Source organism: Mus caroli, chromosome 11, assembly GCF_900094665.2.
Source record: "Mus caroli chromosome 11, CAROLI_EIJ_v1.1, whole genome shotgun sequence".
Lineage (NCBI taxonomy): Eukaryota > Metazoa > Chordata > Mammalia > Rodentia > Muridae > Mus > Mus caroli.
In genome coordinates, this window is record NC_034580.1 from 49,594,467 (window position 1) to 49,619,824 (window position 25,358).

The 25,358-nt window shown below is 43.7% G+C and overlaps 1 protein-coding gene across 7 annotated transcripts in view; it reads left to right on the top strand.

Moving 5' to 3' along the window:
* The window catches only part of Rapgef6 (Rap guanine nucleotide exchange factor 6), a 175,851-nt gene extending 164,275 nt beyond the window's left edge, over positions 1–11,576 (top strand). For 2 of the 7 annotated variants that reach the window (XM_029483206.1, XM_029483207.1), the window contains 4 exons: positions 2,815–3,043; positions 3,835–4,337; positions 6,566–6,868; positions 8,257–11,576. In XM_029483206.1, coding sequence (XP_029339066.1) covers positions 2,815–3,043; positions 3,835–4,337; positions 6,566–6,868; positions 8,257–8,282 — 1,061 coding nt within the window. In that variant the 3' untranslated portion in view covers positions 8,283–11,576. Of the gene's footprint in view, positions 1–153; positions 838–2,814; positions 3,044–3,834; positions 4,338–6,565; positions 6,869–8,256 lie in introns of those variants that run through there. The other 5 variants (XM_029483209.1, XM_021175412.2, XM_029483210.1 and 2 more) reach the window with 4 other exon arrangements.
* Positions 11,577–25,358: the final 13,782 nt, after the last annotated feature.

Below are 25,358 nucleotides of genomic sequence, written 5' to 3' on the forward strand. Positions count from 1 at the left end.
TTTTTTAAAAAACTGTTACTATAGTTCAGTTCTTTAGATATTGTCAAGATGATAAAATTTTAAAATAGTGAAATGTTATGTAAACCAAGCTAATTGTGACTAGTTGAAAAGAATTAATTGACCATGTCAGGGTTTTTGCATCTCTCCCTCCAGTTGGCAGTATCCTATCTGATCACAGCATCCTGTTGCGTCTCTCAGGGTCTTCCTCATCCCCTCCCCGTGAGCCCAGCACCAAGATCAGTGGCCAGAGCTGCCCCGGAATAGGTGGGGTTTACTTGCAAAAGAAAATCCTTCAGATTACTGGGAGCACAGCCAAAAGAACAGACAGGACCAAGAAGGCCACTGAGGAGAATAGAGACAGGACAAGGTGTGAGGACACTACCAGGAGAAGGATGACATCCCCGTTTAGAAGATTTAGGGAGAGAACGCTTTCAAGGGAGAGACTAGTCAACAACCAGAAAGAGGATGCACATCACAATCAAGCTACAGACAGCTGTGAGAAAGTGAAGGATGTTGGAAGCAACATCACAGATGAGAGAGGGAATGCCATCTACGACTCGAGTAGCCAAAGCCAAAGTACCGCGCTCAGCTGCTTCTGTACGCGGTTCAAGACTAAAAGGAGAAAGACTCTCTGAAAAGTTTCTTATCTAACATTAGTGTTAAACTTGTTTTAAGTTATCAATGTAAATGTAGCTCGAACTCAGCCATCTGTCAGACATTGGGCAGACGATGTAGTAAGTACTATTAAGCATTTTATGCATACTGTAGATCCTCTAAGAAATACTGATTTACTGTGCCTCACTTGTACATATGTTCTCTGACTGCTGTGTTGAGTTAGTAAATTTTATCCATTGTTTTCTGTACTTTGCTGTATTTTCTTCTGATAGCAGCTGAGACTGAGTGAAGCGATCAGGAAAGCTTCTTAAGAAGCTGTTTGCCATCTTACTGCCTCAACTTTGGGGCCGTTACCCCAGCAGGTTCAGAATCACCTGGGAACTTTTAAGTGAAATGACCATGTCCCACCCAGATCTCATACATATGGATGGGTGCAGATGTGTGTGTGTGTCATTTAATAAATGTTCCAGGCAACTCTTAGCATCAGTTCCCTGTGAGGAATTCTGGTGTGACAGACATAAGGATCAAGTCTATTCAGTACAGTGAAAAGGCAATGGTTCTTTTGGAAGTAGGTGGTTAACTGGTTTGATTTTTCATTTGACATATTTATTGTCTTGGTTTTCTTAAAAACTGAATAAGCATTTCATGGCACTGATGACACTGACAGTGAGCTCAAACACAAGGCCATGTGTGAAAGTCAGAAACACTGGCTTGTCTGTCTTACTGGGTTGTTGGCCCATAAGCCCAGGGGTAAGTCACACATTTCTGGATCTTGATTTTTCTGTAAAATGATTGGTGGCATCTCTCAAAAATGATGCTTCACGGCCATTTTTTCTTCAGTGAATTTAGTCACACATGCCAAAACCCTGAAGGCCTAAGGAGACCGTAGCACTTAGCTTGCTGTCTCATTCTGTGTGTTACTAAGGGTCAGGAGCCTCCATTTCTTCTGTAGTGATGTTAACCTCTCTGTTTAGAGATCCAAAATTCATGTCACCTGTCACCCCTCACTCTGCCCTGTGAACCAGAAGGCATTGGTGCTTCTTAAGGACCCACCTTCTGTGGAGCTGCTGCAGCATTTTCTCTTACTTCTGAAACCCAAGTATGATTTCTTGCTGTAGACCACTTTGTCCATTTAGCCATCATCCTGTAGATGTGGTTTTGGATCCTTCACCTTACTCCATCCCTACCCTTTTATCCCTCCAAAACAGACAGGTCTCTGTAGGCATGCATTATGCTCAGCTATTTAATTCTTAACAAAATTAATCATGTCCAAATCCCAAACAGTTTGTTTAAAGAAACTGAAACAGGGCTAGGAAGACCTTTAAATATGGGTACCTGAATCCCTATCCCCTGCATCTAAGTAAAGATCCATTGTGCATTATACAACCCTAGCATGGGTCAGTGAGCTAGAGATGAGAGGATACCTGGGCCCTCTGGCTAGCCAGCTGATGAGTTACAGATTCAGTGTCTTAAAAGAAAAATAGGGTAGAGAACAATCAAGGAAAACATCTTACATCAACCTCGGACTTACACGCATACCCACATGAACATAGACATATACCAGTAATTTGCATGCACACAAAATCACCTGGAGCTCTCACTGGTAGAGCCTTTGCCCAACCTGTGCAAGAATACATGAATTGTATTCTTAGAATCACCACAAATAATTGCTTGAAATGGTGGTCTTATGTTTGGGAAAAGACTTGGGTAAAGTAAGTAGACTGTCTGAGGTAAGTGAATGCACTCTGAAGATTTCCAAGTACAGTTCTTTGAGCCTGCGTGTTGCTTCCATGGGGTGGGCCATGAGATATTTCATGTCAGAGAAGGGGATACAGAGTTAAAATGAGGTTGAAAACTGAAGTATGTGTGCTTGTTAATGTTTATAGCATATTTATTGCTCTTGTTTTACTGAAAATTTGAGAAAGTATGTGATTCTGGGACAGTAATACTAGATTTTGACGTTTTTCTGCAATGTGGAGTTCTGTGGGTGTGGTTGTAGGTGGTGGGTGAATTGGCTATATGGGGAAAGGAATGGAGAAATTGCCATCCTTACATCCTCAGGCATGCATCCTGGCATTCCCTCCTGCTTTGGGTTTGTTTGTTTGTTGTTTGTTTTCCTTCATTTTTATCTTGGTCTCACACGGCTGCCCCTGTTTGTCCCCTTTTTTGAAGTTTGATGGGTGTTCTCTTCTCATTCAGGTTATACACTCACACCATCAAGTAAATGTGACAACTTGTCTGACTCCAGCCACAGTGAAATCTCCTCTCGGTCCAGCATTGTGAGCAATGGTTCTGTTGACTCCATGTCTGCAGCTGGGCAGGATGAACGCTGTTCCTCCCACAGTCTGGCAGTTCCTGAGCCCACAGGGGCATTGGAAAAGACAGATCACCCTTCCGGGATCTCAGACCACAGTCAGCTTGCTCACGGGTAAACATCCATGTCTGTGCTCTTGCCTCAAAAACGAGCCAGTATGCAGCATTGAGAGCCTGACTTGCACCGTCCCCCAGTAGCTTAGGTCTATGGCATACTGTGTAAGAGGATGAGGCTACATGTATGCCCTTTGTGCATTCATGCATTCATCCATGTGTGGAAATTCATGCTACTTGAGAGATACACAGGTTCCCTTTTTTTTATTGGTTTGGTTTGGTTTTTGTTTCTTGAGACAGAGTTTCTCTGTGTGCCCTGGCTGTCCTCAAACTCACAGAGATCCACCTGCCACTGCAGCTGCCACCTGGTAGATACCCTTTTTGTATGTTCCTGAACTCTCTTTATTCAGGTTACTTTCTGCCATGTATCGCGCCACTCACTAAGAATACTGTGCACCTGCTGCTGTTACTAGAGATTACTAGAGGTGTGGCTCCTGGGTGCACCATACAGCAGACTTCCAGGCCAGCATGGATGTCCAGCACAATGCAAGAGCTAGGAGAGTAGGGCCAGGCCTTGGTCTGAATTCCCATGTTTAGCCCTTTGACATTGAGATTGTTGTATTCTTAAAAAAAAAATTGACTTTCAAGAAAAGCACAATTGAGTCTGTCCCTCCTTCAAAAAAAAAAAAGGATGTCAAATTTCATCTTGTACTTTTATTTAAAGTCAGTCAGGATTTCTTGGAGGAAACATTGGCTAGCAAAGGATTCAGGTGTGTCCTGGGGCCATGTGCTGAGGAGTCTCCAGTATACCACCAGATTACTCATTGCTCATCTGTTTGTCCCCACTTCCAGGTGGATGCTGTCAAAGCCGTGTCTTATCAAGGGTGTAGCTGTCTCATCTTCTCTGAGCAGCGAAGAGATGTCTCATGAGCATGTTGTGCTGGAAGCAGCTGACAGTGGGCGGGGCAGTTGGACTTCCTGTTCCAGCAGCTCCCATGACAACTTCCAAAGCCTTCAAAATCAAAAAAGCTGGGACTTCCTGAATTCTTACAGACACATGCATTTAGATGACCCTATTGCAGAAGTTGAGCCCACTGACTGTGAGCCCTGTGCCTGTCCTAAAGGCTGCTCAAGAACTTGTGGCCAGTGCAAAGGCAGCCTAGAGACGAACCAGCTGAGGCAGAGTTGGGCCTCCTCCAGCTCACTCTCTGACACATGTGAACCAAACTACGGGACAGTTAAGCGGAGGGTGTTGGAAAGTGCACCAGCAGAGGCACCTGATGGCTTGGAGCCCAGGGATACCACTGACCCTGTTTATAAAACTGTCACTTCCAGTACAGACAAGGGCTTGATTGGTAAGTGCAGGTTTTTTGTATCACTGATGTTAAGGCATTATTTGCCCCTCCCCCTAAAAAGAGATACGGGGCTATCTTTACCAGTTTTTTGTTTGTTTGTTTGTTTGTTTGTTTGTTTTAAGAATGGGTAATTTTCTTTTATTTATTTATTTATTTATTTATTTATTTATGTGTAAGTACAGTGTAGCTGACTTCAGACACTCCAGAAAAGGGAGTCAGATCTTGTTACGGATGGTTGCTGGGATTTGAACTCTTACCTGCTGAGCTATCCCACCAGCCCTCTTTACCAGATCTTATTCTTTCTCTCATGCTATACTCTTTTTCTTCCTTCCACAATTTATTGCTCCAAAATTTGTGGCTTCTCCGGAGCTTTGTTTGTTTTGTTTTGTTTTGTTTTTTTCTCTGTCATGCATGTCCTTGTTTTTATAAAACAAAAAGGGAATTGACAATAATATTAACAGAAAATACACTTGCTGTCAGATACACATGGAACACACAGACCCACAGGTAAAGCCTCGGTGATGCCTATTCTAAAGTTCCAGAGTATATACTCATATAGAAATATGTGCAGGGAAAGAAAAGATTGTTGTATTGATCTCTAAGTTGTTGAGTCCACAGTTGCTATGACAGAAACAACAGGTCCTCTTACTTTTCAGGCAGAGAGACTGCTAAGATATTGAACCAACTCTGATACAGTAGGTCTTAGGTGTACTAAGGGGGACCCTGTACTCCCAGCACCACAGAGACAGAAAGAGACCCCAGGCATTTCTGTGGACCTAGCCCGGTGCACATCACCAGGTGTCAACTGATGTGAGGGTTGCTGTCTAGTGAGCTTTTACAATATATTTAGTCATCAATTTGTTTATTCCCTGAATTACATGAGTACTTTCACATAATATCTCTACTTCCCTGTTACATGAAATAACCATCAAATGTGCTAATCTTGTAATATCTTGGATTTATTTAGAACTTTTCAGGATTCTAGGAATGTATAAGCATAGGTCCCTCTGAGTGTTAATTTTAATGTCTTTCACTTCTTGGTGATATGGGTAAATCCTTCTTCATTTTTCTCTTCTCTTGACAACTTTTCCACTGCCATACTTAGTCATGTCTGCTTGTTCTCAGATGAAAGCAGAGGCCTGTTCTGACCTTGACATTACATTACTTTTGAGTTTTACTGGTAGAAGACTAGGAACCCAAAGGACAAAGCTCTTGTTGTGATGGTGTGATGTGCGATGTAGATGTGAGAGTTATTTAATACTCCTTAAATCCATTCTGCTCATGTGTTGGCAGTGTCTTAGATGTTCTTTGTGTAATCAATAGATAGTTGAGCGGGCTTCACTCCTTTCTTCCTTGTTCTGATACTTTTTGAAGCTTAGTCCCTTTCCAGGGGTTTATTATACAGTCAACAAAAAGAAAAGTTATCATCATTCTTAAGGTCACATTTTCTAAACTTAGGGTTTTTTCTACACTTTAATCAGAAAACAGGAGTTAGAAGTAAGACCCTAAGCCGGGCGTGGTAGCGCATGCCTNTAATCCCAGCACTCNGGAGGCAGAGGCAGGCAGATTTCTGAGTTCGAGGCCAGCCTGGTCTACAGAGTGAGTTCCAGGACAGCTAGGGCTACACAGAGAAACCCTGTCNCGGAAAAAAAAAAAAAAAAAGAAGTAAGACCCTAGCCAAGGGTGGCAGCATAAGCCTTTAATATCAACACCAGGACTCAGAGGCAGACCTCTGAGAGCCACGGCTGTGTAGAAAGCCTTCTCAAAATAAAAATAAGGCACCACAAAGAGTTCATCTACACTAGGAAGGCATTGGTTGCATGCCTGGACTGGGATGTGTCCACCCTGAACACCCGAAGACGGTCTGTGAACCATGTGCCAGTGCTGTGACTCAGAGCCAACAGGAAGTGAGTTTGTGACTGATTGTCTTCAGGCGTGAGGGCTTCATTGAGCTGTTGGGTGTGAGGGCTGTGCCTAAGGAGAGATGTTCTGTCACTATTCTCTGGCTTCATGTAGCTGTCTGTGTGTAGAGTTTTCTTACAATATCTGATAGGTTTAAATATTAGTGTTTGTAAGAACATTTTTAGTTTACTATCATTGTATTTAAGTGTATTCATTTTGTCTGTTTTTAAGTTATATTTTTGCCATTGTGATGTTCGGTGTGGGGTTTTCTTTCCTTTGTTTATGTTTTTCCATTAACATTTCCACTGCTTATTTTTTCACACCAGTGTACTGTGTCACCTCACCCAAGAAAGGTGATAGGTATAGGGAGCCACCTCCCACTCCTCCAGGATATCTGGGAATTTCTTTAGCGGACCTAAAGGAAGGACCCCACCCGCACCTAAAACCTCCAGACTATAGTGTGGCAGTACAGAGATCAAAGATGATGCTTAACAGCCTGTCTAGACTGCCGCCAGCTCCTCCCAGTAGCCACACCTCGGCCTGGGTTCCCTCGAAGATTGGATCCCAGCCTCAAAGGCATAGCCATCCCAAACTAGCAGATGTGGCTGATGCAGATAGCGAAGCAGATGGTACGTTGACAAACTGTCTCAATGGCTCTTAAGTGGATTGTGGAGCATAGAAGGGTCTTTTCTCTGGTATCTGTGATAATCTCTAATGTTTTTTAATCTCTTTAAATTTGTTTTTTTTAAAAACTGAGATCTAGGAATATAGCTCAGTGAGAAAGTGGCTGACACAAATGAGGTCCCAGGGTCAGTCGCCAGCACTACTAAGAAAATAAATGTATTTATTATTCTGTTGAACCCATCAAGAGCACTTGTGCAAATCTGGCAGCCTACTTTCTGGCCCACAAACCCACACAAGGAGAAACCAACAACAAAAAGTACTCCCTGGCCTCCCCACACACACTGTACACATGCACACACACACAATCAGGCTGCTGTCTCTGTGCCCACTGCTCTGATGCCAGCTCAAATGGAATATCATTATCTTTGATAATGAGACAGTAGGAGTTTCCAGTAGGAGAGTTCTGAGAGAAGACACTTTATGTCTGTTGAGTAAGGTTTTACAAAAGACAGTTGTCTAAAAGACACTCTTGGCTTAGCTCCTCAGAGGAACTAAACTCTTAATGAATTTTGTAACTGTAGCAAAAGTTTAAAAGGCAGTGTCTAACGCTAAAAATAAATATTCTATCCTTCTAAACAGTTTAGTAGTAAAATGATACATTAAAACCATCTGGGAAGATGGCTCTGAAGATCAGAATTCAGAGTCCCGTGTAAAAACTGGCCAAAATCCCAGCAGAGACAGGATCCCCAGAGCAAGCTGGCTATGTAGACTACTCAGATCAACAAGCTCCAGGACACCAGACGATCCTGTCTGGGTATAGGGAGTAAGTAAAATAGAGAGTGATCCATCCATTAAGACATCAGATGCCAACCTCCATCCATGTGTCTCCATACACATGCACACACACACATCTATTCACACATATACTCACACATGCATGCAAACACCTATACACATGGATGTACTCACACACATGCACACGCACATAAACACACACCAAAAAAAAAATGAAACTACAGGGACCAGCAAGATGGCTTAGGAGATAAAGGCACTTCCTGCCAAGCCTGATGACCTGAATTTTATCCCCAGAAAAAGAGAAGCAATTCTGCAAATTGTCCTCTGACACTTCACACGTGCACAGTGGCATTTATGTACACACACAAACACACATACACACAGACACAAAATAAGTGTGAAACAATTTTTTAAATTTGAAATTTCCAGTTTTCTATTAGCCCTCAGTGTTACAGTCAAACCTGAGCCTTGATGGGGATATCTACCAAGATTTGTTTAGCTAGAGAAAGCTTCTTATGTAGCAGATAACCTGTCTGTTATTGTTTGACCTGCATTAGCAGATAGATGTGCTGGCTAATTGTGTCTTCATTATTTTCAGAAAACGAGCAGGTGTCAGCAGTCTAGCCTTTGGACAGCGCATTGGAGAGCACTGGAAGTCAGGACCATGGACAAGAGCTCGTGGGTCTGCAGGCCAAGGCCATCAGCTTGCTGCTGCCACTAATGCTGAGGGTTCCACACTGGGCTCTGGGGATGAGCTCTTCTGAGTCGTGCTTCCTTTTGTTCTGTCCCTGCAGGTGCAGTTTCCTTATCTGGGTGTTGCACATGATCTCAGCCTATACTTTGCACATCACTCCTGCCTTGGGACCACATTCAAGCTCAGAGTTGTCCCCCTGTATATCACTATAAGTTTTTCTTTTTGAGAGTCATTTTAAAGATAGTGGTATTATTATTATTATTATTTCCAAGCCATAGCTTGGGCTAAAAGGACACATTCAGAATGTCTGCCAATACCAAGGATAGTCTTGTGTATTTGAAAAGTAACTTATTATTTCAAGTATTGTGGTTTTGTTTGTATTCAAAAGCTCTTGTTAGCTGTTATTTGTCTTAGTCTATAAAGCTGTCTGTGTGTGGTCTGAGCAGCAGATGTCATCCCAACACAGGTACGGAGATGTGACAGCATTGTAGCAGACACTCAGGAACAAGACACCCGTGCAGGTGCAGTGCAAGCGGCCAGCTCATCATGATGTGGGCTACAGCAGCCACAGAGGTCTCAGCAGTCTTTCGGAAAGGAGAACAAAGCTCAAGTAGGAAGAGAGAACTCTAATTTCCAAAGAAGGAAAGATTAACATTGAACTTGTTTCTGAAATGAACATCATGTTGCACCCAATTGTGAGGATACTACAAACCCCTGGCAGTGGCTTCTCAAGAGCTTTCTTTCTATAGAAACCCTAAGCTACCATTTCACAACACAAGTATGAAATCCCTAGTTTAAAAGAAATATTGTAGGAGCTGGAGAGATGGCGAAGATACTCTTGCAAAGGGCTGGATTTAATTCCAGCACTCACATGGTGGCTTACAACTGCCTGTAACTCCACATCAGGGGGATCCGACACCCTCATCTGATCTCCACAGGCACTGCATGCATGTGGCCCATAGGCATACATGCAGTCAGGATACCCCTACACACACAAAATAATAAGAAAAATAAAAGGTATCATGGATGCAATGGTGAAGTTTCCCTTGGCTTGTGCTGTGGCTTTACAGCACACAACCACATGTGCAGTCATTGAACTTGAGCTTTAAGACCTCCACAGAGCTCAGTCCCCAAGAGATAGTAGACTCCCATAAGAGAGAGAGGCTAAAACAATGGAGGGGACTTCATCCTGGAAAGGACATCCTCTGTGACCTCCTGGACATGGCACTCTTAACTATATAATTCAAATCAGTGACTGCTTACTAAAAAAAAGTGTACTTTTCACAGTTTTACAAGTTAAGTATAACATTTTGTATATATATTTAAAGGTTTTGATTTGCTTTTTAATGTAAAGGCAAATAAGAGTTCATAAACTTCTGTAATTACAAAAAAAAAAAAAAAAAGCCAAAGCCATTGAAAGTGCACTGACCATGACAGCTTTGCTACAGAGCAGTCATGTGACCAACCGCCTTTTCAAGTTTGTACTTTTCCCTTGCGCTCTCTTCCTGTTTTTCTGTCCAATCACTTGAGAGTCAGAACAGTTCCAAATGTAACAGTATTGTGTCTTCCCACAGAATGCCTGTCTCTAGGAAGCATAATGGCTGAAGATTCCCCTGGGGAGACAGTAACCCAAAAGCCTTAGACTTGAGCCCAGGTGCCGAGCAGTGCAGTGAGGCACAGCCTTACTGACCCTTTGAGTGTAAGCTGCCGCTTTACAGCCATGCTTCACTGATCTGGCCTATGAACTGTGCTGTTTTCTGATTGTGAATCTTTTTATTCACCTACTTGCAGATTGTTTTCATGTCCAAAACAAAAGAAATATTTTTGCTATATCCACCTTTGTAATCCAAGTTTGAGTACTCATTGTCACCATTTTCTATCCATTGCTCCAGAAAAATGTGCTGTCTGCACAGCGTCTGTCTATCTACCAGGTCTTCAGACAGATGGACCCTTGCCTGCCTTGGTCCTTAAAGGTGTACATTAAATGTCTTTCACAGAGAGTTAAGATCTGTGGCTTTGAACCTGCATTGTGTAGCTGCCTTGATTTTAATCAAGCTTTATCTGTGAGTGTTCAGACCAACTGATCACATTGATCAGAATAAAAACCAAATGCTTTGTAGTTTGATGTATATGAGTCCCTGAAAAAATCATGTCTGCCTTTTTTTTTTTTTTTTACTTTGTTAGGTGACTAGAGCAAGGGAAGCCTTAAAGCCCATGCTTGCTCCAGTTCTAAGCCCCCATTTGTCCTTGTTCTAAGTGTGCAACATTACTAAACAGACTAGTGCCCAGCACCTGCCAAGACTGTCAAAGCAGGAGACTTTTAGTGCAGAGTTTTGCCAAATAATAAATTTCAACAAAATCTCATAGTAAACCATTAAGAGATTAGTGAATCCAGCCACTGCTTACAGCAAGGTTACTTGGAGTCACCAGATTTCATTTCCTCTAATTGATGTCTTTATAAATGATCTTTGGGGGAAAAATGCTTCAGAGAGTATTCATGAGGGTGGCATGTTGGTTACCTCCATGACCTCTCCCAAGCTGGAAGAGCAGGAATAGCCATAGGGTCGCCTTATAGAATTACAAAGAAAGAAAAAGGAAGGAAGGTTTCCTTAAACACTCAAACCAGTGATGATTTGGATGGGAACATTCTAGAAGACACTGGGTGTGCCCTTGCAGCATTCTGTTGCACGCTAGGTGGGGTCCACCGAGACAAGTCAAGTACATTTTCAAATCAAACTTGAGCCCCAGTCATCTTTAACTTTTTTGTTGTTTAAAAGGCCTCTTTATTTTTATTGTATAGAATGAATGCAGTTGAACTTGATAGATGTTTTAAAATTGAAATGTGAGTTTATCAAAAACAAAAGCAAAATTGCACAGTTGCTATGATCAAGTGACAATTATCTGCACAATTCATTGATTGTAAGGCATCCTGTCACAAGCAATGTTGTCTCCTACTTTCTGATGCCTCTTAAACTTATGTCTTTTAGAAAGACAGTGCCTCTGTATGCTTTGTATTTTTACTGAGTGTAAATACTTGTTATATTTTGGTTAAGAAAATGTAAGGGTATCATTTATTACCACATCTCCTAATCCATCGGAACCAATAAAGAACATGCATCAACTGTGTGTGCTTCTTTCCCAAGTGCATAGAACCCATGGGATAGTTACCCAGGTCACTTCCAAGGAGTGTTCAGGCTGCAGGGTGGCTCATCAGGAGACTGCTTGCCTCCCTTAACATGCACAAAGCCCTGGACTTGATTCCTAGAACCACACAAAAGTGGATATTGCAGCCAGACGTGGCGGCGCACGCCTTTAATCCCAGCACTTGGGAGGCAGAGGCAGGCGGATTTCTGAGTTCGAGTCCAGCCTGGTCTACAAAGTGAGTTCTAGGACAGCCAGGGATACACAGAGAAACCCTGTCTCAAAAAAACAAAAAAAAAAAAAAAAAAAAGTGGATATTACAACATAGCTACATCTACAGCGCTGGGGAGATGGAGGCAAGAGGATCAGAATTTCAAAGTCACCTTCCACTAAATGGATAGTTTGGAGCCAGCCTAGGACACCCTGACAAAACTTAACAAGAATGCCGACTTGGGACCTGTGTTGCCAAGTTCTCCTCTGTGTTCTCCCAAGTCACCAGAGAAATCGGGAGTCTTGTATTACTATCAGCCATGTAATCTGTGAAACTGCTGTAATTTAAAAGATGGTCTTTGTTGCAAATGAAGTAACAATGACTTTAAACCCCATTGAACTTGCTTTCTAACAGAAATACCCATGGGCAAACTGTCATGATTGGTACAGATGCTGTTGGGCCCTAAAGAACTTGGCATCCTCCATTCATACTAGGGCATCATCTCAAGGATGGTCTCAAATAAAAGCATGGTCCCTTTTTTTTTTTTGGAGAATGAGCTTTCTAGAAGCTCTGCTCACATCAAGGTCGTCAGAGCCACAGTGTAGACTGGAACCTTACCTGGAAGGGTAAGACATGTGCTGTGACAGAACAGTGGGCTCCACGTAGTCCAGTGAGTAGAGGAAGCAGGAAATCACTGTGTGAGGATCCTAGTCAGCCAGTGAGCCTGTGCAGCCTCTCTACCCAGCCTTGGGTGATACTCAGATGGCCATTTCTTTTTTGGATTCAGGTCACTCTAGACCTTGGCAGTAAAGTATCTCCCAGTCCCTTCTATATATGTAGGTTTTCTCATGTGGGAGCTAACACCTGTAGGCTCCAGATTCTCATCCCAATACAGGGTTTTCCCAACCTTTTGCTCAAGATAAGAATGGGCAGTTTCAAAAGGAGCTATGTTGCATTCTTTGGGAAACAAGTCTTTGCCTTCACCTTGAGTTTGAGCTTTTAGAACTCAGAACTAACAATGTTTGCTGTCACCTACCCACCTTGTAATTTGTTAGCAGGTCATGGTAACAAACATAGTAATTTACATACTTGGGTACCTGTTGCTCGTTGGTGTAGTCCATAGCACACCTTGAGAACCCGCAAACCTGTGAAGCCTGTAAAGAGAACAGCTGAGAGGAACTAGCCATCCCAAGGGTGGCCTCGGGAGCCGTCCAGCCAGCCTGTTCCTTACTCAAGGTATGCAGGTAAGTGTGTGGTATGTCTGATGCTTGGCCTTTGGAATACTGTTTGATGGAGTCTCCCCTGTTCTAACACTGGGTTCCAGGGGATCTAGCTGCATGCTCACAGCCTCAGATTTTCATGGCACTCTTTCTTTTCCAGTCTCTCCTCTGCCTCACTACACTGGCCAGTGTGTCTAGTGCAAATTGTTGGGAGTGGTCACATTGGGTTCCTTTTTTGTTGTTTAGTTTGAGTAGGGTTGCCTACAGGAGCATGAGCGCCTTACCAGTGATGACATTGAAGAAAGTGTCTCTCACAACCCAGCAGGCCTCCATAGTGACCTCATTAGTTTAAATCCTATAGCTGCCCCAGCATGTGATGGAAGCTGAGCCTTCCCCAGTTGAGTGAAGATGTGGAAATGGAAAGGACACAGTCCATCCAACAGATCTATGGGAAACCCTTCCAACACCTGCAGAGTAAATGCTAGATGAGCCCAGACCGCATATCACAATGGAGTGTTTGCTATTGATGCTACCAATCAGGCACTCTGCATTTGGCATACGCTCGCAGTCACAGCCACTGGGAGATGAAGCAGGAGCATAAACCACATAGAACAGGATCTGCTTCGTTTTTTAAAACAAATATCAGGGTTTGGTGCTCCCATTAGGCTTGGGAGAGTAAGAACATTTGCCATCTATCCTGATGATCTGAGTTCAGTCTTTGAACCTACACAGTGAAAGGGGAGAACTGAGTCCCACAAGCTGCCCCTAACATCCATGTACTGTGGCACATGCATGCACACATAAAATAAATGGAATTTTTAAGATTTACTTTGGAAATGGGTCTCAACTGTGTGATCCTATCATGGAGTTCACTGTATAGACAGGTCTGGCCTCAAGCTCACAGAGATCCACCTGCCTCTGCCTCCCATTTGCTACCACCTATCAGTTTAACAGCACACTTAAAGGGAAGCTGATAGCTTTTAGATGGGTACATTAGACAAAATTAATATTTCAATAATTTTGATTAGTAGTAAGTTAATTCAGGATAATAATAGTTAAACTAAGATTAATTGATAGCATCACAAACTAATTAGATATTATGCCCAAAATGGGTACGTGTCAGCTCTTTGAAAATACGTGGTAAGACAAGAAAGGACCATAATTGTGAAGTCGTCACAGTAACATGCTAAAGCTCCTCCCAGAACCATGATAGGAAACCCGAAGAGCCATAGTTGAAGCTGATAAGAATGGCGTGAACGAGCCTGTTGGGAGAATGCTTGGACAACTCCATACTGTAGAGTGCGGGCCGGGAGTTTAAGGCTAACCTGGCAATGTGAGTCCCTGCCTTGATAAGGTATGGGGAGGGGCAGTTGAACCTGCCATTTAAAGTTTTTCAAAAAAATTTACAGTCTTGGACTACTTCCCTGGTAAGTCATGCATGTGTGGCACCTACCTTTGGGAATCTTGGGGTTTTTTAAAGAAGGATTGAGTGAAGTATAACAAAGCACACATTTAATTCCACCACTCAGCTATCAGAGGGAAGTGGATCTCTTGTGAGTTCATGACAGTTCTGGAGCTGGCGAGATGGCTCAGTGGGTCAGAGCACTGACTACTCTGCTGAAGGTCCTGTTCACAACCATCTATCTGTACATCTACAGTGTACTCAATACACAAAGGAAATACATCTTTCTATTTTCAATTTTTTTTAAAAGATTTTATTTATATGAGTACACTGTAGCTGTCTTCAGACACACCAGAAGAAGGCATCAGATCTCATTACAGATGGTTGTGAGCCACCACGTGGTTGCTGGGAATTGAACTCAGGACCTTTGGAAGAGCAGTCAGTGCTCTTACCTGATGAGCCATCTCTCCAGCCCCTATTTTCAATTTTTTATTAGATATTTTCTTCATCATTTCAAATGTTATCCTGAAAATCCCCTATACCCTCTCCCCCCCTCCCGCCCTGCTCCCCTACCCACCCACTCCCAAGAAAATAAATCTTAAAAAAAAAAAAAAGAAAGAGAAAAGAAAGAAATTCTGGTCTACATATTGTTACAGGACAGCCAAAGCTACACACAGACACCCTGTCTCAAAAAAAGACAAAAAACAAAAATAGACTTAACAATATGAAAAATACGTACTGGCTGGGAAGTAGGGAGATACTTTGGTTCACACGCCTCCAAGGGAGGATATATAAAGTGTATACCAAAAGGGCAAACATCTGCAGTGCTTGACCTGCAAGCCTAACTGAGTTCACATAAAGGCAGGAGCAGAGACCCAGCTCTCCAAAGTTGTGTCTCCATGTGTGTGCCCACAGAGGCGTCATGCACACACAATAGTCATTTTTTTAAAGGTATATTTACTTACATGAGTACACTGTAGCTGTCATCAGATAGATACACCAGAAGAGGGCATCAGATCCCATTACAGATGGTTGTGAGCCACCATGTGGTTGCTGGAAATTAAACTCAGGACCTCTAGAAGAGCAGTCAGTGCTCTTAACCGCTGAGCCATCTCTCCAGCCTAATAGTCATTTTTAAACTTAAGCATTTCTTAAAAGAAACAGTGCAGGGTCAAGTCTGAGGTCTAACTCCTCAGTTTGTATTAGGACTCTCGGAGGCTGGAAGTGAGTGTTTTGTAATTCAGCCAATCTCACAATATGGAGTTCTGGTTTGAGTTTTTGCAACTTGAGTTCAAGAGTCTCTCCTAGGGCATAGTTAGGGACCTTTAGAGTCAGCCAGGTAGTTGCGGCATACACCTTTAATCCCAGCACTAAGGAGGCAGAGGGAGGCTGATCTCTGAGTTTGAGGCCAACTTGTTCCACAGAGTGAATTCAAGAACAACCAAGACTACTTAGAAAAACTCTGCCTTAGGTGAATTTCTGAGTTCGAGGCCAGCCTGGTCTACAGAGTGAGTTCCAGGACAGCCAGGGCTACACAGAGAAACCCTGTCTTGGAAAAAAAAACAGAGAGAGACACCAGGTGGCGCCAAGCTACAACGTGACTGGGTTTTCTAGTTGGTTTAGTTTTGAATTAAGATGGTAAGCCCAGCATACTGATAGCTCTCACCTCCCATTTTTCTACCGCCCCTGCCTACTTCCTCACAAATCTCTTCAATTCATTTGTTGTTTAGAGATCCACCAGTTCCATGTATGTCTCCATGGGTGTGAAACCGCCTTCAACTTGAGTACAACTAAAGACAGTGATTCTCACTCCTGGAGTCTATGAATCGGCAGTAGTTGTGAGTGAGGTGAAGGAAGGTCCTGTAAGCCCCACCACACACACCTCCCCAGATGTTTGTTCACAGGCTGGTCTCCTGTGGCCAGCACAGACATCCGCAGTTGTTCCAAGCTGTGATATTGCCATGTGAAATCCAGGGGATGGCACTTTGTAGCCCTTCACCTGTCTTCTGACTCTTATACACCCCTCTTCCACCGTATGCTCTGAGCATTAGAGGCTGGGGCGGAAGGGCATCTAAGTGGCTTGTTCAGGGCTGAGCCCACAACTCTCCCTCATTCTCTGCATGCTGTGAGGGGAGGCATCTCTGTCTACAGATAGATATAAGTGTAGGTGTTTACGGCAGTGTATTGCTGTGTCCATTTAGGTGTTTTTTGGTTTGGTTTGGTTTGGTTTGGTTTGGTTTTTCGAGATAGGGTTTCTCTGTGTAGCCCTGGCTGTCCTGGAACTCACTTTGTAGACCAGGCTGGCCTCGAACTCAGAAATCCACCTGCCTCTGCCTCCCAAGTGCTGGGATTAAAGGCGTGCGCCACCACCGCCCGGCACTGTGTCCATTTAGTTAACCATCAGAAATCCGGTCCCTGCATGGGCCTACCACCTCCCCAACTACTACCTCCCCAGCCCTAGATTTTCAGCCAGGCTTAGAGTAGCAGGCATTGGTCCCTTGTCCCCTGAGAAGTGGACCTTGATTCCATTCAGAGGTTACAGTAGCTAGAAAATGGAGACAGCCTCCATGCCCAACAACTGGTGAATGGACAACAAAGCTGTAGTGCATATACCTCCTTGTACTTCAGTTGTACAGAAAGTGCAGTTTACAAAGAAGTGGACAGAATTGGGAACACTTACTCAAAGAGAGGGGGGAGTGGTGTAGCTCAGCGGCAGAGAGTTTGCATAGCATAATCAAAGCCCTGGATTTAATCCTCAATACCCCCAAGAAACAATGAAGAAATGCAGGCCCAAAGACAAATGGGACATAGCTTCAAGTCTTCAATATTCTCTAGCAAAAATGGAGTACGGCTGTGAGCCAGAAAATGAGGGCAGGGAGCTTAAGGGAAGAGGGACAGCAGAACATAAAATACTGTAGGTGGAAAGGATTAACCAGCATAAAGAGAGTGTAAAGAAACCAGCTGGAGAGTAAGATGTGAGCTGAGTGCGGTAGCACACGCTTTTAATTCCTGCACTCAGGAGGCAGAAGTAGGTGGATCTCAAGTTGAGGCCAGCCTGGTCAACAGAGAAACCCTGTTTTGAAAAAGAAAGATGCTCACCTGCGTAATAGTGTGTCTGCTTTGTGGGTGGTGGCTAACCAATACCATCTTTGGGGGCAGAGGATCCTCCATCATTACAAGCAACCATGAGCAGCCCAGTGTACATGCTGACAACTGAAAGCCCATCCCCTGCAAGAGCAGTAATCACTTTATATTTTGTTTTGTTTTAAAGTAAGGTCTCACTATGTAGCCCTGGCTAGTCTGGAACTCACTATGTAGACCAGGCTGAACCAGAACTCATGGAGATGGACCTGCCTCTGCCTCCTTAAAGGTGTGTGCCACCACAATCGGCAGTAATCCCTAAACCACTAAAGTGGCTCTCCAGCCCTGGAAAAGATGTCTCTCGTTTCAAACTAGATTAATGTGTCTTCTTTATGGCTTGTGCTTCTAAGTAAGCATTTTCCTAGTCCTCAGTAATGGCCACCTTTCACATATGATTCTCAGAGCACATGTGTGTAGTGTGGTGCCAAGTCTATCTGCAGCTCACATCATTTCTCCTGTTTCCTGAAAAGCCGCTTCCCACCACACATCAGTTATCTTTGCTGTTATGTCGAGGATCAGTATGACTGTGTACATTTATTGTTGGGTCTCTAAGTCTGCCGCCATATTATACTACTGTGGCTGTGTTGTGAGAGTCCACAGCATTACAGGCAATCTTTCCATGCATAATTCCGGATAGCTTTATTTTTCTTTTTATTGGCTCTTTTTCTTCCTCTTTCTTTGTTCCAAATAGAACAGCCTTGGATTCATCACCCCTGTGTATCAGCCCCCCAAATGGAAGACGATGTCTGTTTTCTGTGTCTGGCTCATGGATTTATTCTTCATGTGAAGGTTTTTTATTCTATTATTTTAAAATGTGTGGATGATTTTGCCTGTAGGAATATCTGTGTACCAATGTGTGCCTGATGCCTTTAGATGCCAATTAACAGGCACTGGGTCCCTGTTACAGACAGTGGTGAGCCACCTTGAGGGTGCTGGAATTGAACCCAAGTCCTCTTCAAAAGTAACACATAATCTTAACTTCTGAACCATTTCACCAACCTTCAATTAAGACTTTGTATAAGAGTTTGTTCCATGCCGGGCGGTGGTGGCGCATGCCTTTAATCCCAGCACTTGGGAGGCAGAGGCAGGCGGATTTCTGAGTTCGAGGCCAGCCTGGTCTACAAAGTGAGTTCCAGGACAGCCAGGGCTATACAGAGAAACCCTGTCTCGAAAAAAAAAAAAAAAAAAAAAAAAAAAAAATAGTTTGTTCCATGCCTTCACTTTGAAAAGTAACTTTTATGTTTTCAGTGTTTAATTACTTAGTCTTGACAAAAAGAAAACGAAATAGATCTTTATTGTTGATATAGCATCTGGCAGCCTTCCATCTAACAATACTCGTTTAGACCTGTATCTACCTTCTTGTTGTATATACTTTTTTTTTCTTCACAACGATATAATGCTAAGAAATGATAAGGCCAGGCAGACATGGTGGTATATGGCTTTAATCCCAGAACCCCAGAGGTGAGGCTACCTGAACTCCCTGAACTCCAGGCCAGCCAAGTCAAAAGGGAGGAAAGGAGAGGAGGAAGACAATACAAAATCTATACTTGCCAAAGGTTTATGTGCGCATGCGTGTGTGTGTGTGTGTGTGTGTGTGTGTGTGTGTATGTGTGTTATGTATATATACATACATGCATGTGTATATTATACATATATTTTTTCTTCTCTGAAAGGACCTTCTGTTTGCATATATACCATTGCTCTCTTCAGACATAGTTGTGAGCCACCATGGGGTTGCTGGGAATTGAACCCAGGACCTCTGGACCTCTGGAAGAGCAGTCAGTGCTCTTAACCACTGAGCCATCTCTCCTGCCCCCCCCCCTTTTTTTCTTAAGATTTTATTGATTTTATGTATGTGAGTACACTGTCACTGTTCTCAGACACACCAAAAGAGGGCATCAGATCCCGCTGCTATGATTGTGAGCCACCATGTGGTTGCTGGGAATTGAACTCAGGACCTCTGGAAGAGCAGTCAGTGCTCTTACCCACTGAGCCATCTCTCCAGCCCTGCAGCTTTCTTTCTACACTTGGCTTTCTTTACTAGTTGCTGAGCTCTGTCAATGCTTTCCTCTTGTCTATTGAGATAACTGGATTTCTCCTGTGTTCTGTTGGAATACCTAGTTAATACTACTCTCACAAATCAACCCAAAACTTGGTGGCATAAGCTACATTGCTGCACTTCTCTGTGGGTCCAAAATCCAGAGGCTAGAGCTGCTGTGTGTCTCTGAGGCCTTAACTGAAGACCATAAAGCTGAGGGCTACGAGCATTCCATGGGTAGTGGCCGCGCACCAGTCAGTTTCTCCCCAGCTGTTTCTAGGCACGGGCCTCACCCCTTACCCAGCTGGGCTGTCACGATTTCCTTGTCATGAAGGCCTAGTTTTAGGGTCAAAAACCTGAAGGCGAGCCTGACAAGCTGCATGGCTACAGGCTGGCCAGATCCTGTGGGACGGAGCGCCCATGGTTCCATGCGGTGGGCTGGTGGCTGTGCGCCTGCTTCTGACCATCAAGAAGTGGAAAGGAACAGGAGAAACCTGATACAATAGAGTTGATGTGCTAAACAATGGTTCTCAACCTCCCTAACTCTGCAACTCTTCAACGCAGTTCCTTGTGTTGTGACACCTATGCATAAAATTATTTCATTGCTGTTTCATAACTAATTTAGCTACTCTTATGAATCATAAGTATCTGATATGCAGGATATTTGATATGTGATCCCCTAATGGGAGGTTTACTTTTAAGAAACAAATACCATAGCCTGGTGTGGTGGCGCACGCCTTTAATCCCAGCACTTGGGAGGCAGAGGCAGCTGGATCTCTGTGAGTTTGAGGCCAGCCTATTTTACATACTGAGTTCCAGGGCAGCCACTCTGTCTTGAAAAACCAAAAGATAGAAAGAAAAACTTGCTTAGGAAATAAAGTAGATCTTAGTGTGTTAACAGTTGGGAGTCTGGAAATCACCACACAAACCACTTAGACATTGATCGCAGTCAAATCATGAATGGTTTATTGAACACCAGACCCCAAGACTGATCAGGGCCACATGTCAGACTTAGGAATGACTGGTGTGTCAAGATCCCATAGGGCTTTTAAAAACATCTGTACCAAGTTATTTCACCAGTCAGGATTTAGGAGTAGGGGATTTCCTTGGGAACATGTCTGTTGTACACTTAGCCTGCTCCCATTGGAGTTGGGGTATTCAACTGTGGCAGGGGACTTGCCTATATCATTCATGTCTTAATGTCTCAACCAGGATGGGACTTGTCTAATATTTATATCTTAACTTGTCACCCAGGATGCCAGTTACCCACAGACATGTCTCTTTCTGCCAAGTGCCATGCCAGTTCCTAAGAGATCTTAGGAATTTAAACTTTACTCGGTCCCTACTCAAAATGAAAGTCTTACTCCAAATAGTTTCTTACATTGGTGCAGGTATCTCTCTTATGTTGGGGTCCATCCCAGGGGCAGCTTATAAAAGGGAAATGCCATAAAAGCTCATACAGCCCTGTAGGAAGTGCTGCTGGGCAGTTGGTTCAGGTCCAAGCTTATAGTGGCTAACTATACAAAGCAGTTCTAACTGACTTCTGTTGTTCTGTTGCGACTGGTTTCCAAGAACAGCAAAGCACAGAACATCCTAGTAACAGCATATGAGAAAGTTTCCTTATACCATTAGTAACAACACAAAATGGCAGGCTAGCCAGGTAACCGTTTCCTAAGGCCTTAACTCTAACTGTCCTTTTTAGAAACTATAGAAAATTTGTACCACAGCTGAGGTTTAGGCTTGCTGAGGATGTTTCTGTTAATGTTTGTTCACTAAAATTGACTTCCAATTGGGCTTCATTCCCATAGCAAGGGACAACCCTGACTTACACCCACACACTAGGCCCATCCCCATAGCAAATAACATGGGTGTAAGGGGCAGTGCAGTGTCCCGACAGCCATTAAATCGTGATCTGGCATTTTATGCCCTGTGCTATTATCAGGAATAGCATAGTTCTGCCTGGTAGGAAGATGAACTTGAGTAACTATTCAACAACACTTAAAATAATTCTGGCAATAGCTTTGCTGTGTAAACCTCCATCTGTCCAAGTGTCCAATTTGCAGCCTCCTGTCTCTGTTTATATTCAAAGTGTAACCTGGGGCTGAGACCTGAAAAAGGATGAGAGCATGTGTGGAGTGAATAAACCTGAAGACTACACAAGCTGGTCAAAACTTGTGTTCAAGGCTGGTCCCCTTGTGTATATTAGCTAGAATCAGTTGTGTAGTATTGTCAAAGAGCTTTCCTTTCATTAACCTCTGAATGTGTGGAGTGTTCCTCACTGGGAAGGCACATTACTTCTATAGCATGTGGAGGCCCCAGCAAGATGTCCCTACACCCTGGATCCTTGTGCTGCTGGAAACACTGTTCAGCTGGAGGGAAAAGAGGAGCGAGCCCCAGGAAGGTGGAAACTTACCGATTCTCCAGAATACTGGTCACTACTCCAGATTCTTTGAGAGATGAGGAAAACTCAAACAGGAAGTTGCAGGATAAGGTAAGGTACTGAGACTGGACTCCAGGTCTCAATCCTACAGGGTCTAAGAGGGCTCTGATCAAGTCCTAAGGAAGCATTGTAGTAAAGCTAACAGGTGGGGTAGGGATGTGTGTCTCCAGAGATCCTTCCTAAGAGGGCTGACAGTCAAGTCTCCCATAGGAAGACATTGGGAGGGAATGTTGTAAGCTTTGAGTGAGCCTATGAGTGGATATTCTGCCTGTACGTATGCTGCAGGGACCCCTGTTTCCAGGGTGATTAAGAAGACCTTTCTCTGAGGAAATTAGCCACCTGTTCAGCTCGATTAAGCTGGATAAACTAGATTGCAAGCTCAAGTTCACCCCTAAGGCCTGTTCCACGTGTTCCTTGGAGTTGAGCTGCTCTCCCATAGATCTCTTTTTTGACACAAAAAGACCAACTGAAACAAGGGACTTGTTCCACGAGGAGGAGGGAGTTTTGGATCCTGCTAGAACGTGAAAATGGCACTGGTATCGCTAACAGCAAAGGAAGAGCTCCTCCATCTGGTTATGAGCAGACATTATAGTCTCTGCCACTGAGCTCTGCAGACTTGGCTGGGTGGGCAGGATGGCCTGAGCTACTGTGTTGGCAGGAGTGTAGCAGTCCCTCCATCTCCCCTACCTCTGCCCAGACCCCAGGAAGTCTGGAAACCTTTCTAGTCAAATGGATTCCGGGCCCCACCTCAGAGCAGCCCCTGGGGTACGTGGCCAGTTTTTCTATGGGAAGTCCCTTAGCTGTGCACTCTGGGGAGAAAGACTGTGGGAAGATGCTTTAGTGTATCCTAGTGCCTGCTGCTTAGACTGGGTCTCCAAGCCAGTTCCTCTGAGACAATATGTTCTTACTGTTGTTACTGGGACTCCTTTGTCCTATACCTGTTGTCTACCTTTGTCTCTGCCCTTCCACACCTGGATACTCTTGATTTTATTTTTACTTTTCATAGATAGTCTAAGGAAGCAACCTGATGCCACAGCTTTTGAGACCCTTAGATATAAGTTTTTATGGCTGCTTAGTAGTCCCAGGGTTACAGATACTTGTAAGTTTAAAAAGAATGTTAGCTGTTTGGCAGGCAAAGCTATTCTGCTTAGTAGAATAATTATATTATCCTTGTCTTCATAAGAGAGGGAATACTTCGTAAGGTTTTCATGGTGTCTGTCTCCATCTACAGACACACACAGAGTAGCTGTGAATATTTAGATCACTGGGTTCATTCCTAGAGAGGAAAAAATGTCTTTTGGGTATGGGTCATGTTGGAAAATTGTCACATGCTGTATGTTAGATCTCAAACAAGTCTCACCCAGAACCTGAGCAGTGAGCATCAAGCAAAACAAATGTCCCCAGCCTCTCTCCCTTCCCAGCTTTGTCCAGCAGTCCAGCCCTTTTGTTATTGGTAAAGGAGTGATGTAATCTCCTGAAACGGGCAGTGTTGTCAGGTCCCAGGAAGACTGGAATGTTCAAGGTTACGGACACTTCTAAAGCTACTGCTGAGATGTAAACTCCCTTAGGATCAATGAGCCCATAAGAACTGTTACCAATGATATAAATCTGAGATCTTATCTCTAATAAAGGGGTTAAATTATTTTAGATAGAATAAAATTACATAAAACAAAACAAAACAAAATAAAACAAAACATCAAAACTTGAGGCCAAGTCACAGAAGGTCTGAATGTTACCCAGGACTGGAGGAGGAGACTTTAAGACAACATACTTAATGCTTAAAGTTGGTCCCCAGTTCTCCAGCCCAGTCTAAGGAGGAGGAGGCTGGTGAAGGTCCCACCTTCCTTCACCAGAGGCCTGATGGGGAGCAGCAGAGGGGAGGAAACCTCTGTTCTGCTTCCTCTCAGCTCTTCTGGCCAACCCTGGCGGCTTAAATCTAAAACAGGCTTGTGAGCGCCATGTCTGAATGCATTCCTGGCTTGTGGTGCTTTCAGATGAAGTAGGCCCCTGGGGTGGCCCGTGGAGCTTGTGAGGAGTCCCAGACAAGCACCCACAGATGGCTGGGTCCTCACCTTGTCTTTCTTGGCAACTCATGAGCATGTGTGTGAAAGGGAGAGGGGTCAGGGGCACCCCACCCCCAAGTTTCTCCTTGTCAGGTGTTTGATCACAGCAACAAGATAAGTATCTAAGGTACTTGGTGATGATAGAATGGCAGACAGCAGAGCCTGGTGGCCCAGCTCCAAGTCTAGCCACTCAATGAGACCCAGGGTCAAAATGAACACTAGAAAAGAGCCTCTGGCAGCCCAGTGGCAGAGCATGCACCTTGCTTCTGGATCCAATCTCTAATGCACAGGGGGAAAAGAATTAAAAGTTTTTCTCAGCTCCTTAACATGATGGAACTCCAGGGCTGAACTTAACACTTACTTTGAAGGCAAAGGTAAAGTGTCCATGAATTTTTGCAGTCAGCGTCTATCCAGTGCTCACCAAGCAGTTTCAGCTCCAGTGCCCTGGGCTTGGTAAGTGGCTAGAAATGAAGTGCCAGGAGGCAGGTATATTTGCTGTGAGCAAACTGGAGTAGAAGAGGTTTAGCTGCCACTGGGGCCACCTGTGTTGGTGCCCATGGTCTTCCCTCCCCTCCCCTGTCAGTCAGTCTTTCTTGGGTGTTCATTAGGACTGGGGCAGGAGGAAATGTAAAAACTCTAGTAAAGTACAAACAACATAAAATTACCTTCTTAAGTAGGCTTGTGTGCACTTCGGTGGCCTTGGAGGCTTTGACTTTTCTAACCAACCTTCACACTTCCTTATCTCATAAATCCATAAACACTCCTGTCCCATCTCTGAGCCCCAGGAGACCACCATTTTGTTCCTGTAACTGTGACTGACATTGTGTAGCTTGCATAACTCAAGTTCTTTTTTGGGTGTGGGTGGGGTGGGGTGGAGTGTTTTTTTTCTCTGTGTAGCCCTGGCTGTTGTAGAACTCACTCTATAAACCAGGCTGGCCTCAAACTTAGAAATCTACCTACCTCTGCCTCCCAAGTGCTAGGATTAAAGGCATGCACCACCACCGCCCAGCATAACTGAAGTTTGTTTTTTTTTTTTTTTTTTTTTTTTTTTTTTTTTTGACTGTTTGTTGACTTACTTGCTCTGTTCTTGAGGTTGACCACGAGTTAGCAACTATGGGCCTTTGTGGTGGTTTGAATGACAATGGCTCCTACAGCTTATCTTTTCAAACGCTTTCTCATCCAGCAGTGGCACTATTTGAAAAGGATAGTCCTTCTTACTGCTTTATAAAATTCTATATTAGACTTGTTTATCCTGTTGTTGACAGATACTTGGTTCCAGGGGTCTTGGCTATTGTAAACTGCTGCTATAAACACCCTACTGTAAATTTTTTTTTTTTTTTTTTTTTTTTT